The sequence below is a fragment of the Amphibalanus amphitrite genome, unplaced genomic scaffold (genome assembly GCF_019059575.1).
Source record: "Amphibalanus amphitrite isolate SeventyFive unplaced genomic scaffold, NRLGWU_Aamphi_draft 001184F_arrow, whole genome shotgun sequence".
Lineage (NCBI taxonomy): Eukaryota > Metazoa > Arthropoda > Thecostraca > Balanomorpha > Balanidae > Amphibalanus > Amphibalanus amphitrite.
The window spans coordinates 1-25,169 of record NW_024882678.1 but is presented as its reverse complement, the minus strand read 5'-3'; the positions used below and the strand labels follow the sequence as shown (position 1 = coordinate 25,169).

Below are 25,169 nucleotides of genomic sequence, written 5' to 3'. Positions count from 1 at the left end.
GTATTTATTTATTAGTTACATTATAGTTACTTGCAAGTTTCACTTTACGTTGTTACATTGGCTTTTAAGTCCTGTAACAGTAAGTATGGGCTATACGATCAGCGTAACATATGTCAACCATACCACTCTTCGGTCTCCCTCAGTTTCACGGTGAAGTCGACCCTGCTGGGTCACATGCGCACCCACTCCGGGCAGCGTGACTTCCATTGCCTGGTGTGCAAGGCGTCCTTCAGCACCAAGTGCTCGCTGCGCGTCCACTCGCGGCTGCACACGGGCGCGCGGCCGTACGTGTGTGAGGTGTGTGGCCGCGCGTTCCGCACCTCGGGACACCGCAGCATCCACATGACGACGCACGGCTTCCAGCGCGGAGGCCGGCGCGCCGGCGCCGCTGCGGGCGAGAAGGCGGCTGACGGGCAGACGGAGGGACGGCAGGAGGGCGGTGCTCGTGGCGAACAGACGGCTGGACAGACGCTGACGGCCCAGCTGCAGGTGAGACCGCGCCGGCACACGTCCGCCTGCCTCTGTAGTCGATGAGCAGTCAGTGGGTGGTTGTGCGGATAGACGGAGGACCGTAGGCCTTTCCGGCCTGCTGTTCGTATTTGATTTGTATGTTTTCTGCAGATGACATAGTAAGACTTCTTACCTCCTCCGTCCCTCCTTGGTTCTTATATCGGTCCCTGCCCTCTCCCCCCGGCCTGTACCCCATACTTCCCGCCGACTTTTCCATATTCCCCTATACCCTCTGCCTAATGGTCAACTTTCATACTGCCGTTATTCGTCTGTAGGACCCCGATTACCGATGCAGCCCAGTGCCCTAAAACCCATGCATCTTCCTCACCACGTCCCCCCCCCCCCCTGTTGTTCGTCAGGGAGTGTTGGAGGAGCTGACTGCGGGGTCGGCCGGTCAGAAGAGCGCCGCCGGCGGCAGCCGGGGTCGGTCGCAGGCACGGACCCAGCTGGTGACCTCCGACGCTATCCTGGAGGAAGACGCGGACGACCCTGGTGTCCAGCTGAAGCAGGAGGATCCGGCGCCGGCGTCTGCAGCTGTGGGTCAGCCGGCCGGCGGGGAGTCGGTGCTGCAGCTGGAGGCCGGCCTGGCCGAGCAGCTGCAGCTGGTGCTGGCCTCCCAGACGCCGGTCGGCGCCTCTGGTCTGCCCATGGACACAGAGCTCCGTGTCCAGCTGCAGATCGACGCTGACGGAAGGATTGTTGGAGTCGAGGCGGTGCCGCCGACGGAGGAGGAGGCGGCCGCCGCGGCGGAGCCGGCGGCCGGCGGTGACGGCGCCGCCGAGCCGGCAGCGCGGCCCGACCCGGAGCAGGCGCGCACGCTCCGGCAGGTGGTGGCCGGCGCGCTGCAGGAGGTCGGCGCCACCGGCAGCCTGCGCTGCACCGTCTGTGAACGCGCCTTCACCAGCCAGGGTCAGTGGCGGCGCCACATGCGCACACACGGAGTGGAAGTGGCCGCGCCGGCGACCGGCCGCTCGGCGCACATCTGTCCCGACTGCCTGGCCTCGTTCCCGACGGCCTCTCAGCTGACGCGCCACCGCCGCACGCACACCGGCGAGAAGCCCTACAAGTGCGAGCTGTGCGAGCGAGCCTTCTCGCAGAAGAACGCGCTGCAGGTCCATGCCATGACGCACGTCGGTGAGCGGCCGCACACGTGCCCGTTCTGCGGGCATGGGTTCGCGCAGAAGGGTAACATGCGCACTCACATCCGACGCGCTCATCTGAAGAGCGCGCTCGACACTCTGGTGGTGGACGCCGGAGCCGTGGAGGAGGGTGGCGCCCAAGGCAAAGCCTGAGCGAGGCAGGGGCGCAGAGGCGGCGGCTGGGTGAAGTGTGAGCACGAGAGGGAATGAACGGGGAGTGTGGTCAGTGGTGAGATTCGCCAAATTTTGTGAGGTAGCGTAGAAGTAGTGGTGATACTAAGGACTCGTGATTTTCCGAGATAAGTGATCAAATGTGCATGCAAGCATGGCGGTCGTGTGCTTCTACCAATGGAGGTGGCAGCATGAATCTCAACGGCTGTGATACGATTTGCGGAGAGCGTTTCATGACTCGCGTGTTGATGTTGCGATAATTGATTGGTGTAAATATGAAACCGAAGCCATGGCTAATGTTAGTTCCATTGCTCTTCAACGTCTATCTCGTTTCTTCAGCGCTTCGGTTTGAAATCAAACTGCAGCTGTAGTTGTGTCCGACTTCGTATCATTGAAACCATCCGGACAGTGTTTTCCGTAGTGTTCTTTTGCTTCACAAAGACTCAGCTGATCTCCCTATTGTTTGCATGGTGAATAATAATTTGCTAGAATGCTATTTCTGCCTGTGGTATTTCTACAACAGAAGAACTGCAATCTACAACAGCTCGTACCAAAATGACATTTTGCCACAGATTTTTCTCTATCACGATGTTTTCCAAATCCATGCCAGTCCATGCGTCCATGCTGTCTTGTCAGGTTTTGCTTTACGCCGCTTAGTTTTGACCGCTCCCATTTACTCAAGTCTTTAACTGAGCTCATTCTTTTCGAAAACTCCAATCTTCCTTGATATCTACAATTAACAAAAGACAACCAGCCAGTCTCCCAATCACCGGAGGCGCCATGTCCAAGAGTTTCGCGTGCCGTCCTCCGCCGGAGCGGGACGGCATCTGGATGAAGGATCGGTTCTACCCCACGCCCCCCGACGACCACTACCAGTCGACGGCCGGAGCGCTGTTCGCGGACCGCACCGACGCCGCGCCTGACCGGCCGCTGCACACTGGTCGGAAACGCTCCAGCGAGAGGCCAGCGGCCTTTCCGCAAAAGTTTTTTGCTTGTTATTCCACAACTAGTGAAGCAAACTTCATAAAACTTTGCATACCTTCTCTGTCATATGTAAGCTATCATTTGGATGTCAAGCACTAAATATATGACGTGAATCTGCTAAGTTATGACGTCATAATTGAGTATAATACAGGATCTAGCACCACTTTAAGTGAACAAGGGAAATTGGAAGCTGCTATTCGGGCACCGGGAATGGTTTCATGCACTCCTTGCAAGGTCCGGTGCTTCACTTTAGCATTGTTGACTTTGCGTGACGTTATTTATGACGTCACTAAGGCCATATAAGTTTTTCGTCAATAACTCCTGATCAGATGGAGCTAGAGAGTCGGGAAAGCCACCATTGGACTCGGGAAGACCTGCCGAATCGAGTGATATGCGATATGTCCTCCTTCAACCATTTTCGTGACCTGAGGGGCTCCGACCTGACCTTGACCCGAGGTTAACGCCTTAAGTTGACTTCACCCGAACACCAAGTATAGCATTCGACGCTCCTGAGCTAGACAAACACGATGATGCCAAAATCGCGGCAGTGCGACCATTTTTGGCAAAGTAATTAACCTAAAACCGAGCCCGTGCCTTGTGGCACTTACCTGACCTAAGAGGTCACTGGCTGACCTAAGACCTTAAATCGGGTAGTACTTGCTGCGTCTTATAACGGCACACAAGCTCGTTTTTTTCCCGCGAGGCTGTAGCTCAATTAGAGGCGAAACGGCGAGGGAGTTGTATCAACCCTCCCCGGTCAATATAGAAAACCAATCGGTCCGGCCAGGGCTAAATACCGGAATTGTGATCTAATGTAAAAAGACGGCCCAAGGTAACCTGACGCCAGTGACAGGTGTCCTGTATTCGCAGCGTCTTATATTCACGAAGGTCTCAGTTTCCACTTTCTTCAGCCGAGTGATGGTTACTAATAGCAAGGCTCTCTAAATGCAAGCCGTAATCGCCACGCAATATGTGGAAGGCTTTTGATGTCAATACATACATAAATGCAATAATAAAACCATATTGTATGCGCTTTCCACAAAATTCATAAACTCAAGCGCGTCTGTTTTTAATGACCAGTCAACTACGCATGGATGCGTGCAGGCCACACAAGTCAGCGTAAGCCGGGCGCGGCCAGCCCCCGTTCACGAGCCTCAGAATTCCTTTACCGTGACGTCACGTGGGCGGCAAAAATCCCTTCACCCCATAACGATCCATACAAATGAGGCCGAGTTTTGAGCTGGGCTGACGCCCAAGTTGAGGGCTAAAATTTTATAAAAAGCATACCATTTGACTCAGTAAGGCTTGATTTTTCCAAAACCGGGCCTCAATAGGTCGAATTCAAATGAACCAAGCATTAATTTTGCCTTTTAGATGAGGCCTGCAAATTTCGATGAAGTTTTTTCTCGTGAAGGAAAAAAAATAGTGCTACCAAATGCGTCTTGCGCCGCTTTTGCAAAAGTTAGATACTAACGCCATTTTCTATCAATAATATGCAAATTTATTATGATTTTGGCCAAATCGAATGGCAAACATTCACTTAACAATAGCAAGACTTCTATGAGGTGCATTGTTTTGGCGAGTGATCTATAGTATGCTTCAAAAATACCACTGGAACTTGGTATGCATCATACTGCACTACCAAAGGAACTGAAGACTCGTATCTGAGCCACTTTGAATGCAAGATAATGGGCTGAAGTGTGAAAAAGGCTGTGTTATGCCTTTCAAGAGAAGAAAACATGCCAGTATTGGTCTTTTAGCACAAATATTTATTTCTAGTGAATATTAATAATGTGTAAAATCATAAAATGTTGAAGTTCACTTGATACGAGAACAATCAACAGATCACCAAAGCAAGGGACCTGGTTGACTGGTCTTGTTGAGTCCTTTTTTACATTTCTCTCATCCAATAAGTACCTAGTTAATTGAGTGAGTATTGTCTACTATTATAATTTGTGGTTAATACCTTATCATAGAACATTGTGAGCCACTGTCGTGCTGCCGCAAGGCGCAAATGAGCAAGCACAAGTGCTACAGTGACATGAATCATTATGAATGTATTTCCAAGGTGGCATGTACAATAAATGTTACAAGGGTGGAGTATGTTCTTTTATGAAATGGAAATCATTTAGAGATACAAAACATCACATGATTCAGAAGAATATTGGTGAGCTGATGATATTTTATGTTCGTACTTTAATAGCACCCATTAAAATCATTTTCATTTTGTTGAGCAGTGCTCTTGAGATAATGGGTGACCGGGACGGGTCAAGTAATTGAGTTGAAGAACTATGCTGAAATATGAATACAACACTAAACATTTTCAGCACGAAAAACCATCACCTTCTTCGTCCACTCCAAACACATCTATTTTTGAATGCATATTTCACACTCAGGAAACCTTAATGTAAGGCTGGCTGAACTGCAGGTTCATTAGCTACGTTAGACTGTGCCCATGCTGCCCACAGTTCCTTGCATAAGAAGACCAGTGAGTGATGAAGTTCTAACCTCTAAATCATTGAAGTCACTTAGAAACATGGTCTGGCACATTTTGCACAGCTATTTCAATTTCATATAATCCAGCAAAAGATATGTTGAAAGTCGTATGGAAACCATGAATAATGAATGTGTACTGGAGCAGCCAATCTGCAAATATGGTAACTTCGACGAGATCTTGTTGGTGTGGGCTTATTCGGCTGGTGCGGATTTGGCATGGTGCGGAGCGGATTTGGCTAATGGCTTGGTGCAGTGCGGATTTAGTGTGGTGGGTAGGTTAAGGTGGTAGGTTTTAGGTTGTAGATTTAAGATTGTAGGTTGTAGGTAAGGTTAGGCCAGGTTTGGTTAGGTTTGGTTTGGCTTGACTTGATTAGCAGGCATCTCTGGGTAGAGCGCCTCTTCCTGGTTGGAAAAACAAGTGTGGGGCTTGCTTAACGACTACCACATTTTTTTCTAATGCATGATTTTACTAGATTTTACAATTTGAAACATGTCAAAGACTGTTGAAGAGGCAATTGGTGTACATTGCTCAGACCATCACTTTGTCCATATAGCCAATGCAGCATTATTATGAGGGCTAATTATTGCATATCTGATGGCCATGCTCAACCCAAAATTTAAAAATATTCATAGCTGAATAAAAATTTAATCACTCATCAGCATTTCAATTTCATTGTGCGATACAAACCGACCTCTGATGAACAGACACTATAAGGGAAAATAATGACAGAAATGAGAAAACCTGGTGATATTATAAGCGATCTGATAAATAAAGCTAGAGTCGTCTGAATCCTCAATAGTCCTATCTAAAATCGCAAATTTGCCCATTATCACTACCTAATGGGCAAAAAATCCACAAACAATACCCTATATACACGGCCTATACGTCCTTGAACAATACCTTGCATTATAAATGTCTCACGCAAGTCATTTATGTATTTGCAAACGGCTACCAAATCGCTACCATATTATGTGACGTCACCTGGGCGGCAAAAATTCTTAATCTTGGGGCGCGGCGGCCGGGCCGAAACTGGGGCGGGGCGGGCGGTAGTTGGGTAGGAATAGCGGCTCCTGCAAATTTTGCGCAAATATGCGCAGTTAGCTTTTATGTTGCCCTGGTGTAAATTTAAATCCTGCTTCATCTCACAAAAAATCAGAGTGGGACTAGATGGGACTACCTGTTGTTTCCTTACCTAAACTTTGCAGTTATATTCCAGAATCACTCTAGGAGAGCCCTCATAAAAAAGCTACAGTAGATCTTAGTTGGGGAAAAAGTATACCAAAAAAATTGCACTGACCAGTCGGCAACTTCATAACAAACATTTTGATGCATAATATGTGGGATTTCAATTTGGTGTCTATCAGCAATAAGACTCTGAATATCCGGCTCAAGAAACCTCTTGCTCCGCGTCAGTTTCCGAGTTCTGGGAAACCCCATCTTCGGGGGCTGATTACAGTTATTTTTGGTCACTCGGATTAGTTTTTTTGGCCTAATTATAATAATTTGATCAATTTCAAATCGATCTATATAAAAAATAATCCGAAACTCCGGAATCGCCCGTGGCCTCTCGTGAGGGCGTTTCCGACCAGTGTGCGCTGCCCAGGAAATTCGAGCTGATGGAAACCCTGCGTTCCGAGCACCTACGCTTTCCGTTCACCATGCACGATAACAGGTACCAGCATGAGACACTGGGAGAGAGCCTGCGCGGCACGCACCGCAAGGCGCGGCCTTGTTGCATCCGCAGGGAACACTCGGAGAGTGAGCCGGACGCGTTCATAGACACGGCGGGTCGGCCGACCAGCGAGCAGCGACTGCAGACCATCGCCAGGTAGGGAGGGACGGGACGGGATGGGCCATCGTGTGGCGCGGGGGAGACCCGGGACTTTTGATAAGACCATCACTAGTTGCACATAGGAGACTGAAAGGGATAGGCAATCTTCCAGTGCATGGGAACGGGGAAGCCAATACTGTTTCCTGGCGCGTATGGGGAATTAGGAGGGGAAAACCTATCGCCTGGCTCGGATGTAGGTAGTTTACTGCATGGGGTGGGAGTAACTGTTGTACTACACATTCCGCAATCATTAGTTTGTGACAACTCGCTCCCTCCATCCGCGGTTCCCGCAGGGAGACGTTCCGGGTGCCGGTTGACGGGACGGCCGCGCGAGCACGCCGCTTTCCCCACGAGCAGCGGTGTCCGTTCACGGACGGGAGCTGCGAGCACCGGCCGGTGGCCCAGAGACGCTGTGAGCCGGCGAGCACCGGACCACCCGCCGCCGCCGAGGCCTGAGACGGGCCGGAGGAGCGGCAACAGAACGTTTTCAAAAGGCCAGGCGGAGACGATTTATTCCTCGGGACACGATGGAGAGGATTGGTGTCGGGAGAACGTGCAGCACGGCGTCAGTGATAATGTAGCGTGATGACTGATGAGTCAGCTCGCCCGGCCCAGGCTGATATTATTAGACCGGCGTAAGTAGGGTGCAAAACAGTGAAACTGAAGAGAGCCGAACCCAGAACCACAAACTGCTGCACAATATTGACTCAACAGCACCGTACCTATGCAGGATCAGCTAGAAGATGAGCCGAGCCTTCAACGAACGAACAAAAAGCGAAATAATTACTTGTGAACGACCGGCAACCAAACGCCGGATCCAAAGATCTTGAAACCACGATTCGGAATCATCGGACACTTTTAACCAGTCTTTCACTGAACGAGCAAAGCTGCACTGAAGTGTCATCGCCAACTGTGTGAAGACGGAGCCGGAGGGAAGCCCTGCTGATGGGGCGGTGTCATCTTTGATGCGCCATCGACACTCGTAGAACGGCCATCGACCAAAGAATGTAGAGTGTTTCTAGGTCAGTCAAACACCAGTTTCAATATAAGCAACAATTCTTTATATATGGAATCTAAATAGTTTTCCTTCAACACTGGGTCAGATGACAGCATAACAGATCGATACATACAATACATCGTGCTTTCTCAGGCACCCTATACATCGCGTAAATGTACGATGCGTGCATTGTCCTCATGCATACAGTTTGATTTGCTCTTGGTTGCACAAAACACAGTGGCAAGAAGTCATGACATCTTAATGCTCTCTTGCTGAACATTATCAAGCAACATTGCAGCATAAATGGAGGCGTCGACGCCAAAACCGTAGCTCGAAAACAAACGTGACTTACATGGCAGGATAATGACTTACTCGACACACCTCTAGAATAAACATATTTTAACAGTTTCTGTGAAAACAAAAACATCACATAACAATTCATTATACAATGCATAGCGTCACACTGGCGGCTTGTTCGCAAAGCGCGAAGCGTGAACATATGTAGTCAACGACTCAGCAGCCCTGTGCCTCCTTCGATATGAACCCCGGATACCAGGGGAATTATTCGCACACCCAACAGTTCTAGCCTTAGCTGACTGAATACTGCGGCGATAACACAAATGCGCTGCTTCACCACAGCTGATATATAGCCATCGACGCCACCAGCACGGCAGCGCTCAGATCCCGGCCGCAGGTTCAATCCCCTGACGACTCCGAATTGGCCCTCGTCGGTCACTCGTTGGTATCCCGCCGACCATTGAGGCTGCGCCAAGCGGTCGCTCCTTACTGTCCCGCCAACCACTCAGCCCTAGGCCCCCAGCACTCTTCGGTCACTCGTTGCTGTCGGACCGCTCGTCGTAGTCTGACCCGTCGCCGTCGGCTCGGTGCGGTGACCCACCGGCCGACAGCGGGCTCTCGCGGCCGGCCAGCGCCGCGTGCTTCTCCAGCAGGTGTCGCCGCAGGTCCAGTCGGTAACCGTAACTGAGCGGACAGTGCGAGCACGCGTGCTTCCGCACCGAGTGCACACGCTGCATGTGGCGAGAGATGTCCCGTTTGCGCATTATCCGGTTACAGACAGGACACGGCCGGTGGGTGGACGCTCCGCCCGCTGGGGAGGGAGGGGAGGGGGTACAGGTTACAGACGGGACATGGTCTGTGGGTGGACGCTCCGCCCGCTAAGGAAGAGAGGGGGTAATAATTTGATGTCAAATATTGGCACCTATATTTAATGGTCAAACAGTAGATTCAAAGATGTTACCTATGACTTATAATGGTTGTTAGACTTCAAGTACACACGAGAAGGTAATCCACACAAGGCAGGCCCGGCCTGGAAGTGGAACTCACCTGAACCGTCATAGCCAAGTAGTTGTGAGGGATCTGAAACGAACAAACACAGCCGTTCATACACATTCTTTTGAAAACATCACAAGCATATCGATAGACATTTTGTCCCATCTGCCCGTTTCCCATTACTCAGATGCTGTTGCGTGGGCCGCTGGCTTCCTTTCTATACTGTTCAATGAGCAGGTCCAGTCCACCGGCGGCAGTTTTCGCTGACGGATGGTATCCGCGGATGACCTGTCCCTCCCCTTCTGCCGTATAAAGGCAAAACCCATTTTGTTCGGGTGACCTCTGACCTGAGGTAATGGCTTCTGACCCGACATAATGGTTTTTGTCTTTGCATGGCAGCCTTTATGACTGACTCACTGACTACTCTGATAATAATCAGTGTGGGGCTGCCACTCCACTCGCCCCCTTTATGGTCCACCAAAGAGGGCCAATCAATCACTTTATGGTGACCAACTGCTGTGAGGAATTGCCCCTTCCCCTTTTATGACTCGCACAGAAATCTCAGTCCACCACTTTATGGCGGTCAACCTGAGCCTGCTAGTTACTGTCCCCTAACCCCTTTATGACTCGCTGAGTAATCCCAGTCCATCAATTTACAGCAGACAGCCTGAGCCTGCCATATAACTACCGTTCCCCTCTCCCCTTTATGTCTCGCCGACTAGGTCCAGTTTGCTGGCCAGGGTACACTGTATAGTGTATACAGCTACCCGTCCCATCTACCGCTCCCATAATCCACTCACCGAGTAGGTCCAGTCCGTCAATGGTGGTCAGCTGCTGCGAGGGACTGCGGCACGACTCCAGGCTGGCGGCGCGCTCGGAGCGGTCGGCCCGGTCCGGCGGCTCGCCGCTCGGCTCCCGTTTGACCTCGGCTGACTCCAGGCGTAGTGGTACGCCGGAGGGTAGACGACAGGCGGCGGCCGCCGCGGCGGAGAGCTCCGGCAGACCCGACTGATGGCGGAGGGGGCGGGAAGGGGAGATCACACACAGGCCTGGACATGCTGTCTCTTAGTGAAAAGAGAAGACAGTGCTGAGCGAACGGCAGCTTTTGTCGTTGTGGCAGAGAAATCAGAATACACACGACATACTACAGTACATTGACTATTGAATTATCGATGACATTGACAACATATAAGACACGGAGACAGAAAAACCGACGAAGTATATAAATCCGTCTGATATGAAAATATTACGCAAAACTGGACTTTGTATTATTGCAAGGAAAAACAGCTCTATGAGTCATACAGACCACGCGGCACGCACCAAACACAAAGAAGCACAACGCCGCCCCTCCCCTCCCCCTCTACCACCGTCGGTCGTGCGCCGCCCGACCACAGACCGCCGGCTGCGGTCGGTCCGGCGCCGCTCCTCCTCTCTCCCTCCTCCCTGCTCTCACCCTGTGGTCGTCGGCGCCGGTGCCGTGTGGCGGTGGTGGCTGGTGTTGGTGCTGCGGCTGGTGTTGGTGCTGCGGCTGGTGTTGCGGCTGGTGTGGGTGGTGATGCTGTGGCGCTCCCGGGCCCACCGCCGGCTCCACACCGCCACGACATAGCGGTGGAGGCGGCGGCGTCTCGGCCGCCGTCAGCTCCGGCGGCGGCGGCGACGGTGCGTCGCCGGGGTCTCGGCGTGACCTCTTGCGCCGCGGAGTGGGCGGGGGCTGGGGCGGCGGCGGCGCGGGCGCGGCCGCCATGCTCAGGTCGGGCGGCCCCTGCTCGGGCAGCGTGATGACCGCCTGAACCTCCAGCTGCCGGACAGACGACAACAGAAATAAGATAAAATTCATATCCAATTAAATTTTACTAATATTATGACCAAATCGTACATACAAAGGACAAACAAAATGCCATGCCGATCCCGTTCTGGATAAATTCCAGCAGGAAATCGTTAAGAAATAATAAATCGTTTAATCGTTAATCGTTATAGTCGTGAAATCGATAATAACGTCAAAAGGTTTCAGTACGACTAGGTATGACGAACTCAGTTGTGTTCGTGCAAGCAAAGCACCGCTTCGGCAGATTTCGTTCCGCGCCACTGCTTAGAGATTTCCCTAACCACAGACAAAAAGCCTGGCGGGCCACCTGGCACCTGGTACAAAATTAGGCCCAGAGATTCACCGCAGGCGCAGCAAGCCGGCCAAGAAACGGGACAAACCGCAAACATGGAAGGACGCCGCACGGAACAGGAGTTTCTGAGAGTGATGCATCCACAGCTCCAGCCAAGCTCCAGTCACACACAGGCCCGGACATGTTACGCTGCTGATATACTGTTTCTAAGTGAAAAGAAGGTGCCAGTCCAGTCTATCTCATGACATTACATCAGTGGGTGATATCCCCTAGTGCACAGTGACTTACCGGCTGCTGCGTCATCCGTACCGGAATGATGGACTCAGAAGCCAGGCCGCGAATCTTCAGCAGATCTGTGGAAACATACACACACGAACGGATGTCAGCCACAAAGTATATGAAAGAATTATAGTTGGAACTTGGTCGACAAAGTACTCAAATGAGTGAACCTAGTGCATTGTCAAATCATAGACTTAATTTTGTTAATAAGAATGCATCGAAATCACGCAATGGTATCATACGACCTAATCAAATAAAGATAATTATGGGGCGGATCCCAATATGGCATCGGGACTTGTTGAACCCGATTCCAGCACCCACTGACGGGCCAGTAGCTGCTCGCTGCGGCCGCGCACGTACCTGCCGTCTTGATGAGCTCGGGCAGCAGGTGGTGGGGGACGTTAACCTCGCCGTGGTAAATGAAGCTGACCAGCCGGTGTACGTGCGCCGCCTGAACTCCGCTCGGCAGAACGATCGTCGGGTGGCTGCATGGGTTCTTCTGCGGAGGGACAACAGAGGATGAACTCACTAAAATATTGCACACTTTATCGGTCAAAATGTTTAAATCTGGACAATATTACGATTGTGAGAACTATAGTGGATGAGAAACTTCAGCTACAACAATTTAAATGATAGTCACCAGTACCACACTAGTTTTACGCATCGTCTGTTACTACAACTGCGCGAGTTTCCAAGCTTTGAGGAAGAGATGCCACCCACTGGAGAGAATGTATCAATGGAATCGCCGCCGGCGCCAACTCACCAGCAGGATCTCCTGGAAGAAGGGGCTGCACGCGGAGAGGACACATTTGTGCGCGCTGATGACGGCGTCGTCGCAGGCCAGCGACACGTCCAGAAAATCCTCCCGCTCCAGGAAGCCAGAGAAGGCGTCGGCCAGCGACTCGTGGTAGTTGTTCCACCTGAGACAGAACTCTGGCGGCGTGCCCAGGGCGCCCGGGTCTGGGTGGCCCGGCGGCGGCGCCGCGCCGAGCGCAGCGTGTGGGTCCGCGGCCGCCAGCGTGACGACAGCGGGGACTGATGGAACAGTCGGGCTGCCCAGCTGGGCTGATAGTGGTGCAGTTACCAGCTGATAGGAGCAGTGCAGCAGCAGTGCCACTGTCAGAGCCAAAGACTGACAGAAACTGGATGTGGCAACTGAGTGAGGATATAGCACTCTGTTGCTGCCTTTGCCCACCTTTTCCTCCTTGGTCCTAGCTGCAGTTCAGAGACTGTCTCAGCACTGAGCAGAGCTCCTTTCTGATCAACACATCAGCTGAAAGCTCAACTCCACAAGAAAGCCTCCATCACTCTGAAACAAGCATGAGCAAAAAACAATCAAACTCAAGTACCGTAAAATGGGGTGTTAAGGGACAGTGGGGTGTTAAGGGACAGTTGCATGGGAAAAACTTTGAGTCATATTAACTTCCTAATTTGAGAAGGTTCAATAAAAACTTCAGTGTGGTAGTTGACACTGTTTTGCTCTTGACCATAGGAGAAAATGGTATGGTTTTTCATGCAAGTGATTTGGTTCAAAAATGGATTTGAAAATCATGCTACATTTTCACAAAATTGAAACATCTCCAAAACTCTGTGTGTACCACATAAACTAGTGGGTGTACAGGGAAAATGAATGCATAGGTGTATTGTCACATGTATTGCACATGTTTCCTGAAAAGCTTATGCAAATCCACCCATTCATTCATCATCCTCTTCCTCTTTTCCGGATACATGCATATTTTGGGGTGGATGTGGGGTGCTAAGGAACAGGGAAGGAAAAATAAAAAATAATATCTAAATATAATTTAATTAAGTAGGCATGGAAAACACCAAATTCCACATAAAATGCTGGCAAGTTCATGCTTTTATCTCTAACACAGCTTAAGTTATGTAACAAAACATCTCAACACTCTCTTTTACAATGATGGGTCAATGGAGACTGATGTAAGTAAATGTGATGTCATCATAAAAAGGCTAAAACAAAGAGGGCAACATAATGACAAGTGACAAGCTTCAGCATGGGTTTTTATTGATGACAGAAGATTACTTTTTGGTTCTGTTTATCTTATAATTAGCACATTTTCCACAAGTGTAAACTGCATTACACGTAATTGGCTAAAAAGGTCATTAGTGGTGAATGAACCTGACTTGTTTTGTGACAGAATATGCAAAACATTTCAATAAATAAATTGTGTGCCCTTCCACACCCCAATTGTGGGCATTTGATGACCATTTCTTGGAATAATATAGGTGTCCCTTAACACCCCACATTGGGGTGCTAAGGGACAGTGATGAAAAATAATAAAAATAATATGCAGGTATAAATCTTAAAAACTTTAATGTAGCAGGCATGTAAAGCACCAAATTCCACATAAAATGCTGACAATTTGATGCTTCTATCTCCAACCCTTCTTGAGTAATATAACAAAACACCTCAAAACTGTCCCTTAACACCCCGTTTTACGGTACAAATTGGATGATGATGTAAATAATAAACCAAATTATTACAAATGCATTCAAATATATTCAAAAACACACAAAGCTTTCGGTTCATGGAACCTTGATCACTGTGCAAATGAGTATAACAATTGCTGTAACCGTCTAAAAATTCTTTGAAATTAATCAGCCGCGTAAAGATCAAGTACATATATTTTATAGCTAGAGGCCATGTATGTAGCAACTAAGCAGCAGGTGACTTGATCACTGATTTCAACATCATAACCCATAAAAATGATGCAAAAGTGGAGGAAAATGCATACCTGTGCATATTATTGCCATATGGTCAATTTCACAGCAAATATTTAAATTAAAAAGTGCACTCCTAGATTAGGTGGTCCAGAACAGAACATCCACAGAACAGTCAAAGATTTAATAAGCAAAGCTAGTGAGCTTACTTTTCATGCTATCAATACCCATCCAATAAAACAAGAAATGAATCTTAGCTGACAGCTAAATGCAAATGTCTCCACAAGCTTCAAACATAACACTATATAAAATGAGTAATTTTTGACTGACACATGTCACATTCTCCATTTATTTGTTAGGAGTATTTGTATTAGAGGTATGTAACAAACATTTAAACATATCTTCAAAATACTTATAAATACTAAGCCAAAATACTAAGCCTCCCGTTTCTGTAACTGAATGTAATGTATCCTCAAGGACACAGCTCAGACCGTCGTATTAAGTGGATTATTTGCCCACTGGCACCATGTGGTGGCACTAGCAGTGCTTGTTACAAATGTTATTTATCAATGCTAGATATCATAGACTGAATATCTACCTCTTAATTTCTCTATTAAGTCCATCTACTAGGTACATGCTTATATCTACATATTAATGGGTATCATACGTCATCAGCTGGCCAGCCAGCTGACACAATCCAGATATGACCAAGGCCTCACAGCTCAGCCCTAGCCCACTTCAACCCGACCCCCACCAAACACGATTTGGCAGCACTGTAAAGACGTCTGCTGGGCGTGAAGTTTTCCCTTCACCATAGGGTTTACACACAAACTGGTCAAAGTTTGAGCCAGGATATACTAGTCTAAAAATGCAAAAAACGAACAAATTTTGGCATCAATAGATTCAGCATTTCATCGTGTGCCTCAAACCGTCCATCATTTGGCCTCAAAGGAGGTAAAAATTGTTCAAAATCGAAGTTGAAAAGATGCTTTCTGAGCACATAATCTGGTAGCAATCACGTGACCTGCTATAAGCAGCTTATCGATAATTTACAAACATAATTATTAATATGCTGCTTTAAACAACATTAATCATTCATTTTGAGCTTTCAGTACTTAAAATAAGGTCAAAACATCGCAAAACACAAAAGTTAATACAATAGTCACGTGGGTGTCAGGAAACGTCACAGGTGCGTCAAATTTGTGACTGGGGCTTTACTTTCAAACATCGGATCTACCTGTTTCTTATATGTATCTTGCTTCAACCCATCTTAAAAATATCCTAAAATGCCACTTTTAGCCCTGGCATACCTATACAAGAAGGCCTGCCTTCTTGATAGTGTGATTCAGACTTATTATCAATAAAATATTCTCCTAAATGTAAAAAAAAAACATTCATCACCTCATTCTAATTTTGCAAACAGCAATGGCCAAAAAGTCTGAAAAGCTCGCCTTTGCAAAGGCGTAAAATCTGAAAATGCAAAAATGACTGATTTTAATATCATACTAAACACCAAACAATAATTTAATATATCTATCGATCTTCCTTGAGTTAATTTATCACTTGAGTTATCAATAAGTCATCAATAACTGTAAATGATCAAATGATAAACATTTGCGCCACATTCGCCTAATTTATGCAACGCTGTCCAATTGAGTGAAAGAACAACGCAAAAACGTATAGAAACAACTCCTGATTTAACATAGAATAACCTTAAAGATAGCAATAGACTCAGTCGTCTAACAGGTAGACAAGTGAAAGACAAGAGATCAAAAACTCACACCAAACACCACCCACCAGCCGAGACGAGATCGCAGTCAATCGCAGTGTTTTTGTTTACGAGTTCCATCGCTTGATAGCACTAAAATGCTGCAAAATTTCACTTGACAGGGGTATTTTGAGAACCGAGTCACCTGTCATCGTTTAGCAGCAGGGTAATTATGTTCCGTTGTTCTGACGATAAAAATGAATTTGTATTGCATACAATTTCCATTTGCATTGCATTGCATTTCAAATGGTAGTTTTTTTTTGTTCGCTGCTGCCACAGAGTTTTCTTCATTGGGCAGCTTTTAGTAAAGTAATCTTGGCTATTCGGTATACATTGGTATACATTCACAATCACGCACGTTAGACAATAAAAATGACTGTCCTCAACAAAAACAGCATTTATTCGAGAAATCCCTTCTCTTGAGAACTCTCATGCATATTGAGTGAAACTTACCTAAAACAGAACACTCTGAATGCGCATAACCAATCTTTTCCGAAAAATGATAACAAATGACATGAACACATTTGCACCTTCTGTCGTCAAAGCATCACATTCGACGGTAAGCGTACATTTACACTATGCTAACCCTTTCGAAATTCGAAAAGCTAAGCCTTCCATAACTAAAAGCTTAAGAAAACACTGCAAAAAGTAACCTTATCAAGCAAACAAAATACATTTCATTGCATACCCCACCATTTTATGACAAAGCCCTCCCAAATCCCCACATCACATAGCAGAGGCAAGGTGCTGTGATCACGACCAAATACCCGATCTGAAAACGATACACGCTGGCAAAATCAGCTTTAGTACCGGATACTTCGAATTTATGACGCACGCCATAAAAGGGCTCGCCTTATCGCCTTGGGCTCGCCATCATGCCCGGTTAGGCGCACCCCGAAATATCTTTCAATTTTACAAAGCACGCTACTTCACTGCACCGGTCACCGAAGACTCATCAGCTGTCCTCCCGGGTTACCAGAGCGGAGTTCCAGCCACCGGCGGCTACCCTGACTACGGTGCCTCGCTCCGGCAGCGGCAGGGCCCGGGGCAGTGACCGGTCACAGGGCGGCAGGGCCAGCTGACTATGACCGTTCCAACCCCAGCCGATCACCGAGCCGTCCTCTGTCGGAGGGGGGGGGGGGGAGGTCAGAGCGGAGCAGAAACCGGTCGCACGATCGGACATCGTACTAATGTAATACTACACTGGTTTATAGTTTCTGACATAACTCAGCATGTAACGTAAGAAATTGAGTTTTATACGCTGAATATATTAAAGATTAAGAATACGAGTCAAAGCAAGTTGGAAGGACCCACTAAATGTCCTCCTGTCAACTACCATTTGAGGATAAATCACCATTACAATCACAACCAAACCCCTACAGCCCAAGTCTTACCGAGCAGCGCCAGCGTGTGTCGCAAGCCGCAGGCCAGCTGAGTGACGGTGACGTCACTGGGAAGCGCGTCCACCAGCGCCGGCTCGGCAGCCACGTTCACCGCGTCTCCGAGCCCGAGCTGGCCGGACTCGTTCCAGCCCCAGGTGTACACGTCACCGGAGCTCGACAGCGCTGGAGCAGAGTGGCGCTGGATGAGTGGACGGAACCGGACTGGTTTACAAGCTACCTGGGACTTGGATAGTTATGTCATGGACTGGAAAAGTCACGAAACTGAACACTTCCGACAGTCGGACGGAGAACGGCCTGATTTTGAATAGCACATCAGATAACATAATTAGCATTCGGTCAAGAAGCACAGCGCGGAAAGAAACGAGCCCACGAATAGCACAAGGAACGGACCGCTGAACCGACAAGTGGCGACAACCCACTACGAGTGACTTTCGCGTTCGTTATTCGCTAGCGACGGGGGTTTAGTCTAGTCTGGTGGCGACGATGGCCGCGTCACAAACTAGGCGGAGTCAAAACGGAGTGATGTGAGCACAGTCCCAGTAACCCCCGGCGCCGCCCCCGCCCGTGACGCACCCACCGCCGTGTGCCATCCGCCGGCGCACACCTGGGTGATGGCGAGTCCGTCCAGGGCGGTCACCAGCTGAGGCACGTCCGAGGAGCTCAGCTCGCCGGTCCCCAGCTGACCTCGGCTGCGGACATAACAGTGGCATCAGAACAGACGGTAATTATAACCACGATGATCTCGGCTGGGATCATCAGAAAACACCCAGAGACATCACTACGTGGGTCAGAGCTTAGCTTACCAGTTCACCTATAACAAATTTGTAACCACACATGACACATTGCCATCTACCGGTGATCGGTTAGAGAGCCATAGCCCATCCCTAAGCGACTGAGTGGCCAAACTGCCGTCGCCGCAGATTAGTTAAGCGAGTATTAGTTTCGTTGTAGAGCCTGTCTGGTATCGTCGTCACTGACCTGCCGCCACCGTAGTGAACACTCGTCCGGAGCGTGTGAGCAGCACCACGTGCTCTCGGCCGCAGGAGACCGCCTGCAGCCATTCACCGGCCGGTGTCGGTACCCCGTCCAGGGTCAGCAGTGAGCCACCTGGGTCACCAGGGGATGGGAGGCCAGTCATGGAGGTGTACAAAACTCAGGACCCATTCAGAGTTGGCCAAGAGTGAGCTGGGTTACTGGCCTGTGAAAGGGGAGGACTGAATAGGGTTTAGCCACATAAGTAACTGGAGCAATCATTGAAAACTTGAAAAGAAACATCGATCATGGATGGGATACCCCAGCTCATGATGGTTTAAATGTTCCACTGGAACAATGTTTGTAACCTGAAAGCAATTATTGAAAAGTTGGCTACTTTATTTGGGAACAGAAACCATTCTACATGATCAATGTCATGAGAGTGAGCTGCTGACCTGTGTCACAGGCAGCCAATGTGTGTCTGCCGATGCTCACATGACGTGCAGGCTCAGCAGTCTCCTGGCCAGCTGACTGGAGTGCTAGTCGGCGCCAGGCAGTTGTCCTTAGCCAGGTGGAGCCATCAGGATACAGAGCCACCAGCCGATCTTCAGCAGAACACAGCTGATGGCAAAGAAAACTGAGTCATTGAAACTTTGAAAGGATGTGCAATTTCAAGGCCACAACTGATGGGCAAACAAGGCTAGAAAAACCCAGCTGATATCCAGATAGCTATGGCCAGCAGGTTGGCTACCCAGTGCCCACTGTTAAGTCATTGACTGGGCTCATTATAGCCACGGCTTCAGGGGTACTGTTTCTCAGGGGTGAATGGACATGTCAAGCCTCAAGGGCCAGCAATAGCAGGAGATGTATTGGTAACTGGGAGCATGAGAAAACTGCTTTCTTACTATTATATATGTTATAAATTACAATGTTCCATAGTCCTCATGATATCAAAATATAGTGAGGGTGACATTCGGGAGTTAATCAACAAACCTATCCCATATCATATCAGTGATTGAAATTGGATCATAGATGACTATTTTACCATGCTTGGTGTTTCTTGTTCACATCCAGGTGGTGCTTTGATAGTAATTCCATTTCGTTGGACATGCCCTGAGGGTAAAAACGCAATCATCAAAATAAAAAACTTATGATATCCAAAAAAACAAATACAAGATTCTCTGGAGCACTTGTCCTGACAGTTTCAGAGGGTTTTATTTTAAGTTTACTGATTTAGCAGGAGTAAAGTTGATAATACTTAATGACTTAATGATGATTCAAGACATCAACACTTCAACAATTTCACCAGTTACACACTAATACTAATTACCATTAGCACATATGTTGAGAGAATCCCAAGAAAGTGACAAACATGGTTCACATTCCAATGCATCATTTATTCGACACCAAGTTGACACAGATGCATCATCTAAAGAACCTATCTGATGTAGGCCATTGAAACCACAAGCAAAAGTCGAAAATTTCATGATAAAAGCCCACAACCTATTCTCATTACACAAAACAGATACAAGCCAAAAATACACAAGCGTGTGGAATTCATCTTCACCTCATATGTAGCTTGTGCGCCAGTTTCACAAGCACTACTTACTAGGCCAACGGCTGTTGATATTTTTCGTCTTTTCCCCGAGCGCCCCAATCGTCAATTCAGTCAGTATACTGAGCATATACTTTCTTATATACCGTGCTTTCTGCCACATTTTCGGTACACAAATGTCTTTGTCCAGGGGCAAGTCCAGGGGTGGAGAATTAGGGGTTTTGGGGGTGCTCGAGCACCCCCTGAAATTCAAATGTCACCATATAATAGTACTCCAGGGGTGCTTAAATTACGTCTGAGACACAAACTGCTATGCGTAAGACGCGAGGAGAGTGATGCTGCTGGGAAAACGTACCTATATGTGCTTTTCTACGCAAGAATTCGACGCTTCCATTCGCCAGGTGCTAGAAAAGCACCCCCTGGGATTATGACAATTCTCCGCCCTGTCTTTGTCCATCAGGTTATATCGGCCAATCATCTACAAATTCCATACTAAAACTTTTCCTAAAGTCTCTTCACTTCTCATTGTGAATTCCCGTCGGCGATATTGGTAAATAAAGAAATGAAATGCCGACCGAACGCCATCAGTCAGACATCCTCAACACCAAGATTACTTTACTACCTCAACACTACGCTCACGATTTTCCTTCGTGGGACAAATAGGCGTCCTCTTTCCACCTTCAATATCGAAACGTCACGTCTAAATACTCCAATGGCGCGTGATAGATCAAACATAAGTGACGCAGGTTACAGTTTATTGTACGAGACACGCAGCGTCAGGCAGCTGAGGAATATCTAATATTGCACCGTCAAGTCGCGAAGACTTCGTCGCCCGTGACACCACACAAATACACTAAATCCGCAATAGAAACACAGTCTTTTGTTGACACTCAACATCATACGTGCAGATCCCAATGACTCGAAACATGTTGCAAAACGTAACAAAAATGTCTCACTGGCACACCATTACCTGTCCATCGTTTACCCGCTCCCGACGACTACCCGGCAAAAATTCTCAGAGTCCATTATCACTGGTACGGGATAGGGCTTCACGGCGACTTTTATCACATCTACCATTACACACCTATCGAAAAATATACCGGCTCTACAGATTCACGGACTCGCGTGTGCCTGGTACAAAACCGCCCTCCCGGTCACACCTCACAACACTGCTGAGCACCATCAACCATCGACCACCGATAATAACCATCAACCACCGACCAGTCAGCGGCCGGCGACGTCACTACTCGAGCTCGACCAGCACCTGCTCGTCTACAGTATCGCCCTCCTTGACGTGCACGGCCTTGACCTTGCCGGCTATGGCGGCCACCAGGGAGTTCTGCATCTTCATGGCCTCGATGACGCACACCTCCTGGCCGTCCGAGACGAGGTCGCCCACGCCGACAGCCACCGACTTCACCAGACCGGGCATCGGCGAGGCCACCTGCCGGCTGGCGTCCGCCTGTACGGGACACGGGGGGTTAGGAGTGGGGCTGGAGCGAACGCGTGGATGATGTGGACTGAGGAGAAATACCTAACAGCAAATTGATAGTAACTGATGAACAGGGCGTGCAAAAACAATGTGGGATATCACCTGACACAAGAATTCAACACGCTAGGTGACTTAAAATAGAAACAGCCTTACAAAAAAAAAAAACGCTCGTCACCGAACCATATTCAAGGAATCTGCAAGAGACCTGCCTTACCTTTTCTCTCTTTGGCATGAGTTTGAAGTATTTGTAAGCTGTGTCCGAGTACACCTGAACGTCGAACGCTGTGCCACGGAACCTGAAAAACACAACACCATGTCACGAACAATAAAATAAATGACCATTCCTTGTTCTGATACAAGACAACCATATGCCAAGGAAAAGTAGATCGACTGCTGAATTCTGAGGGATATTACGTTCCTAAAATGCCTCTTTCACATCGTCGCTAAATCGACAGGAAATCTCAGCCGGCCTGCCTCCACCAACCACCGCACCGACCACAGACTGGCGTCTGACCCACGGCGCCACCAAACGCTGCCGTCCCAACTCCGCCCACCGCCCCGGGCGACGGCCGGTCAGCGGCAGGGGCAGAGCCAGGGCCGGCTGCCGGGGAGGCGCCGCCGCTGCCGCACGGTACGGAAACTACGGATGGGACCACCGCGCTAGCTGTGCCACTGTGACACAAATCCCCACCCTCTCAACGGACCCAGCCGCCCCTGTTCACCTTTAATGTTCTTAATATGGCCAAAGCACTAACAACAGCGAATTATGCTCTTTTTAATCGTACTTGTCTTTCTAATGTGGCTATCCTTGCAATTAAAATTCTTGTGACGCTTCATGATCCAAACACCGTCGCTACGGTCAATCTGCCACCCGAGGTCGATCACACCCGCTCACCTGGCGGTGGCGTCGCTCCTGATCGCGCTATGCCGTCCGATGTCCGCCCGCTCGCCTAACTGTAGCGACTATCCTGACGCCATGTTTTGCCGTCCCATGTCCGCCCGCTCGCCTCGCCTGAGCCGGAGCCCGCTCTGTCGTCCTAGGTCCGTCCATTCAGTACAGTAGCTAGCTCACCTGACTGTGGCGTCTCTTCTTACCCCGCTCAGCCGCTTGATGTCGCCCCCCTCCCCCCACTCACCTGCAAGTTCGGTGAGGTTAGATAAGATTAGGTTAGCTGGTTGTGTCCGCCCGCCACCTGACGGTGGCGTCTCCCCTGACGCCGCCGTCATCCGATGTCCGCCCGCTCACCTGACGGTGGCGTCTCCCCTGAGCCCGCTCTGCCGTCCGATGTCCGCCCGCTCACCTGACTGTGGCGTCTCCCCTGACGCCGCGCCGCAGCAGCTGTACCATCTCCTCTCTCCATCCACGGCCGTCGAGATGACCGGCTGCGCCAGGTTGAACGTGTCGGCCACGAGCAGCGAGCGGCCCTCCACCGTCACCTGGTACCCGTCCTGGACGGCTTCGACTGTGAGCGGCACGTCACCGGCCGGGCCGCAGAGGACCACCTGTAGACGAAGAGGAGGGGTTACACTGCATCCTCGACACTTTCCGGGCCACGCCGCACAACACCACCTGACGAGAGGGAGGAGGGAGTCACAGCATACACCACCTGGGACCAAACAACGCCACCACCTGATGAGGCAGTAATCGCCACGCCATGTGTGGATCGTCCACGATCGCAAATACAAAAAAAAAAAAAAAAAATACAAGGGTGGGTGTGGCTAGCAACAGGCAATGGACAGAGCAGAGACTGTACTGGGCGTCGTCTAAGCGCACGAAAAGTTTGGGAAATCATCGTCGGACTTTACTAGGTAATCATGGTCTCCCGGGCCCTGTTTCACCGGTATAGCAGCACGCTGCTATTACACGTGTCAAATTGGGTTTCCATGGAGACGTCAACAAGCCTATTCCTCCAACACTACCAGAAGTGTGACGTCAGCTCGCGAAATGGAATAGCAGCGTGCTGCTATCACCGGTGAAACAGGGCTCTGTTCTCACCAGGTCCCAGCTGGCGTCCCTGTCCCAAACAGGCCCCATTTAGTGCCCACAGGCCGCCCCGCCTACACTGGATCCCACTTGGTGCCCCTCTCGGCCGTCCTTACCAGGTCCCATTTAGTGGCCACCGGCTGCAGCGCGTGGTGACCGCTGACCAGACTGGAGCGCTGTGTGTGCTTCACGTGGATGACGGCCGAGAGGGCGGCCAGCCGCAGTAGAGACTCGCCCTCCAAACGGTGGCCCTGGAACCCGTCCGGGTACACCTGGAACGGGGCGAACGGTGAGTGCAAGACACAGGCGCCGTGGAGACTGGTCAGTGCACGACTCACGGGACGGGGACTGGTGAACAAACGACAAACACCAAGAAAAGAACACGGGAACTTGTAATGACGCATAGTATCGGCTGAAATACGACTAATATCCTGATAACAACGCTCCCAATGAGCAAACTGTGCAAAAAAAAAAACGCAAAAATATGCAATGCATATCATTTACAGCTGAAAGGCATCATTAGGTGAGACACTGTCTGCCAATAACTATCGTGCGCTCAGAGCGTTATGTTTCATGAGTTTGTCTCTTCATGACTTTGTCTCAGCTCCGGCCTGACTGAGGCGCCCCACCACCCCCGCCGCCCCACCTCTGGCAGGTAGTTGGTGGTGATGTCGCCGCTGACGAAGCGCGGCTCGGTCAGGATGTCCCTCAGTAGCGGGATGTTGTGCGTCACCCCATGGATGACATACGAGTCGAGCGCGTCCAGGCTACGCGCGATCGCCTCCTGACGACTGTTGCCGTACGCTACCAGTTTGCAGATCATCGGGTCGTAGTAGATGCTGATGTCCGAACCCTCGGCCACGCCCGAGTCGCACCGCACCTGGATGGGAGCAACGGAAAATGGGTGTTATGGGAGGACGGAATAGACGATGGTTTCGAAATAAAATGACGGGAAACCAGCCAGAGGGCTGACACGACTTGAGCTGATAAGGTCGAGTACATTGCTGGAACACATTGACCTTTACAGCAGCTCATTCCCGTTATGGTGGACGCCGTAGTGAGCGCCATGAGACAGGTAAACAGTACACACATAATAATGCCAGTCAAGAAAAAGTACTCAGCAAAGAACCCACATAAGCTAATGACACCTTGGACGTCAAACATTTGCACATCAAAATCGATGCTGTAAAAAGGCGCCTTTTACCGTCTGCACCACTCGCCACTGAATGTCAAAGTGGGTCTGAGACTAGGTCGCAGCCGGACAAAGGCCACTATTCCAGCAGCACGCGGACCACTATTGTGCGGGCTGCTCGCGCCAGGGAGGCTCACCCCGGGAAGGTGGTTGGGCTCAATGTATTTGGACAGCCGGCCGACCGACGGCAGGCCAAAGTTCTTGAACGGATCCTCGGCGTAAACGCGTGACTCGATCGCCCAGCCGCGATCGGAATGTCCTCCTGCTTCAGCTTCAGCTTGTGGCCTGGAGGCAGAGGGGTCGGAC

At 49.6% G+C, this 25,169-nt stretch overlaps 4 protein-coding genes and 2 long non-coding RNA genes across 8 annotated transcripts in view; 2 read left to right on the top strand and 4 right to left on the bottom strand.

Moving 5' to 3' along the window:
• Nucleotides 1-2,316, top strand: part of LOC122370906 (zinc finger protein 236-like) — a 29,306-nt gene extending 26,990 nt beyond the window's left edge. The window contains exons 24-25 of the mRNA XM_043346856.1: nucleotides 144-489; nucleotides 870-2,316. Coding sequence (XP_043202791.1) covers nucleotides 144-489; nucleotides 870-1,802 — 1,279 coding nt within the window. The 3' untranslated portion in view covers nucleotides 1,803-2,316. The remainder of the gene's footprint in view (nucleotides 1-143; nucleotides 490-869) is intronic.
• Nucleotides 2,317-2,414: 98 nt separating this feature from the next.
• Nucleotides 2,415-8,204, top strand: LOC122370915. The gene is made up of 3 exons (XM_043346868.1): nucleotides 2,415-2,748; nucleotides 6,895-7,129; nucleotides 7,426-8,204. Exons 1-3 carry the CDS (start codon nucleotides 2,601-2,603, stop codon nucleotides 7,586-7,588), a joined length of 546 nt encoding a protein of 181 aa, XP_043202803.1. The 5' UTR covers nucleotides 2,415-2,600; the 3' UTR covers nucleotides 7,589-8,204.
• Nucleotides 8,171-16,344, bottom strand: LOC122370914 (formin-like protein 5). Of its 2 annotated transcripts, none has more exons than XM_043346867.1 (8): nucleotides 16,279-16,344; nucleotides 12,579-13,124; nucleotides 12,176-12,314; nucleotides 11,825-11,889; nucleotides 10,873-11,217; nucleotides 10,220-10,427; nucleotides 9,474-9,506; nucleotides 8,171-9,237 (listed from the first exon to the last, which is right to left on the bottom strand). In XM_043346867.1, exons 4-8 carry the CDS (start codon nucleotides 11,837-11,839, stop codon nucleotides 8,960-8,962), a joined length of 879 nt encoding a protein of 292 aa, XP_043202802.1. In that variant the 5' UTR covers nucleotides 11,840-11,889; nucleotides 12,176-12,314; nucleotides 12,579-13,124; nucleotides 16,279-16,344; the 3' UTR covers nucleotides 8,171-8,959. The 2 variants fall into 2 exon arrangements, with proteins under 2 accessions (XP_043202802.1, XP_043202801.1); XM_043346866.1 differs by lacking the exon at nucleotides 16,279-16,344 and adding an exon at nucleotides 15,655-15,678.
• A 302-nt stretch (nucleotides 16,345-16,646) lies between these two features.
• Nucleotides 16,647-18,008, bottom strand: LOC122370916. The gene is made up of 2 exons (XR_006254639.1): nucleotides 17,660-18,008; nucleotides 16,647-17,387 (listed from the first exon to the last, which is right to left on the bottom strand). It is a non-coding gene; the product is annotated as an uncharacterized LOC122370916 (long non-coding RNA).
• Nucleotides 18,009-18,666: 658 nt separating this feature from the next.
• Nucleotides 18,667-20,219, bottom strand: LOC122370917. Of its 2 annotated transcripts, none has more exons than XR_006254640.1 (4): nucleotides 19,971-20,219; nucleotides 19,686-19,753; nucleotides 19,096-19,261; nucleotides 18,667-18,775 (listed from the first exon to the last, which is right to left on the bottom strand). It is a non-coding gene; the product is annotated as an uncharacterized LOC122370917 (long non-coding RNA). The 2 variants fall into 2 exon arrangements; XR_006254641.1 differs by having other exon boundaries at nucleotides 19,136-19,261; nucleotides 19,971-20,218.
• A 714-nt stretch (nucleotides 20,220-20,933) lies between these two features.
• On the bottom strand, nucleotides 20,934-25,125 carry LOC122370912 (propionyl-CoA carboxylase alpha chain, mitochondrial-like; the record flags this gene model as incomplete). Its single annotated transcript, XM_043346864.1, has 6 exons — nucleotides 20,934-21,657; nucleotides 21,902-21,983; nucleotides 22,989-23,190; nucleotides 23,788-23,943; nucleotides 24,318-24,551; nucleotides 25,001-25,125. Coding segments are annotated over 6 exons (845 nt in total), but the record flags the coding sequence as incomplete, so codon positions are not given.
• Nucleotides 25,126-25,169: the final 44 nt, after the last annotated feature.

Coding starts and splice junctions, on each gene's coding strand:
- LOC122370915 (XM_043346868.1), top strand. CDS start 2,601: ATGTCCAAGAGTTTCGCGTGCCGTCCTCCGCCGGAGCGGGACGGCATC. Junction 2,749..6,894: donor CGACGCCGCGCCTGACCGGC/CGCTGCACACTG, acceptor CCGACCAGTGTG/CGCTGCCCAGGAAATTCGAG. Junction 7,130..7,425: donor CGACTGCAGACCATCGCCAG/GTAGGGAGGGAC, acceptor CGGTTCCCGCAG/GGAGACGTTCCGGGTGCCGG.
- LOC122370914 (XM_043346867.1), bottom strand. Junction 10,428..10,872: donor CCGGCGCCGACGACCACAGG/GTGAGAGCAGGG, acceptor CTCCGCCATCAG/TCGGGTCTGCCGGAGCTCTC. Junction 9,238..9,473: donor ACTTGGCTATGACGGTTCAG/GTGAGTTCCACT, acceptor CTCCCTCCCCAG/CGGGCGGAGCGTCCACCCAC.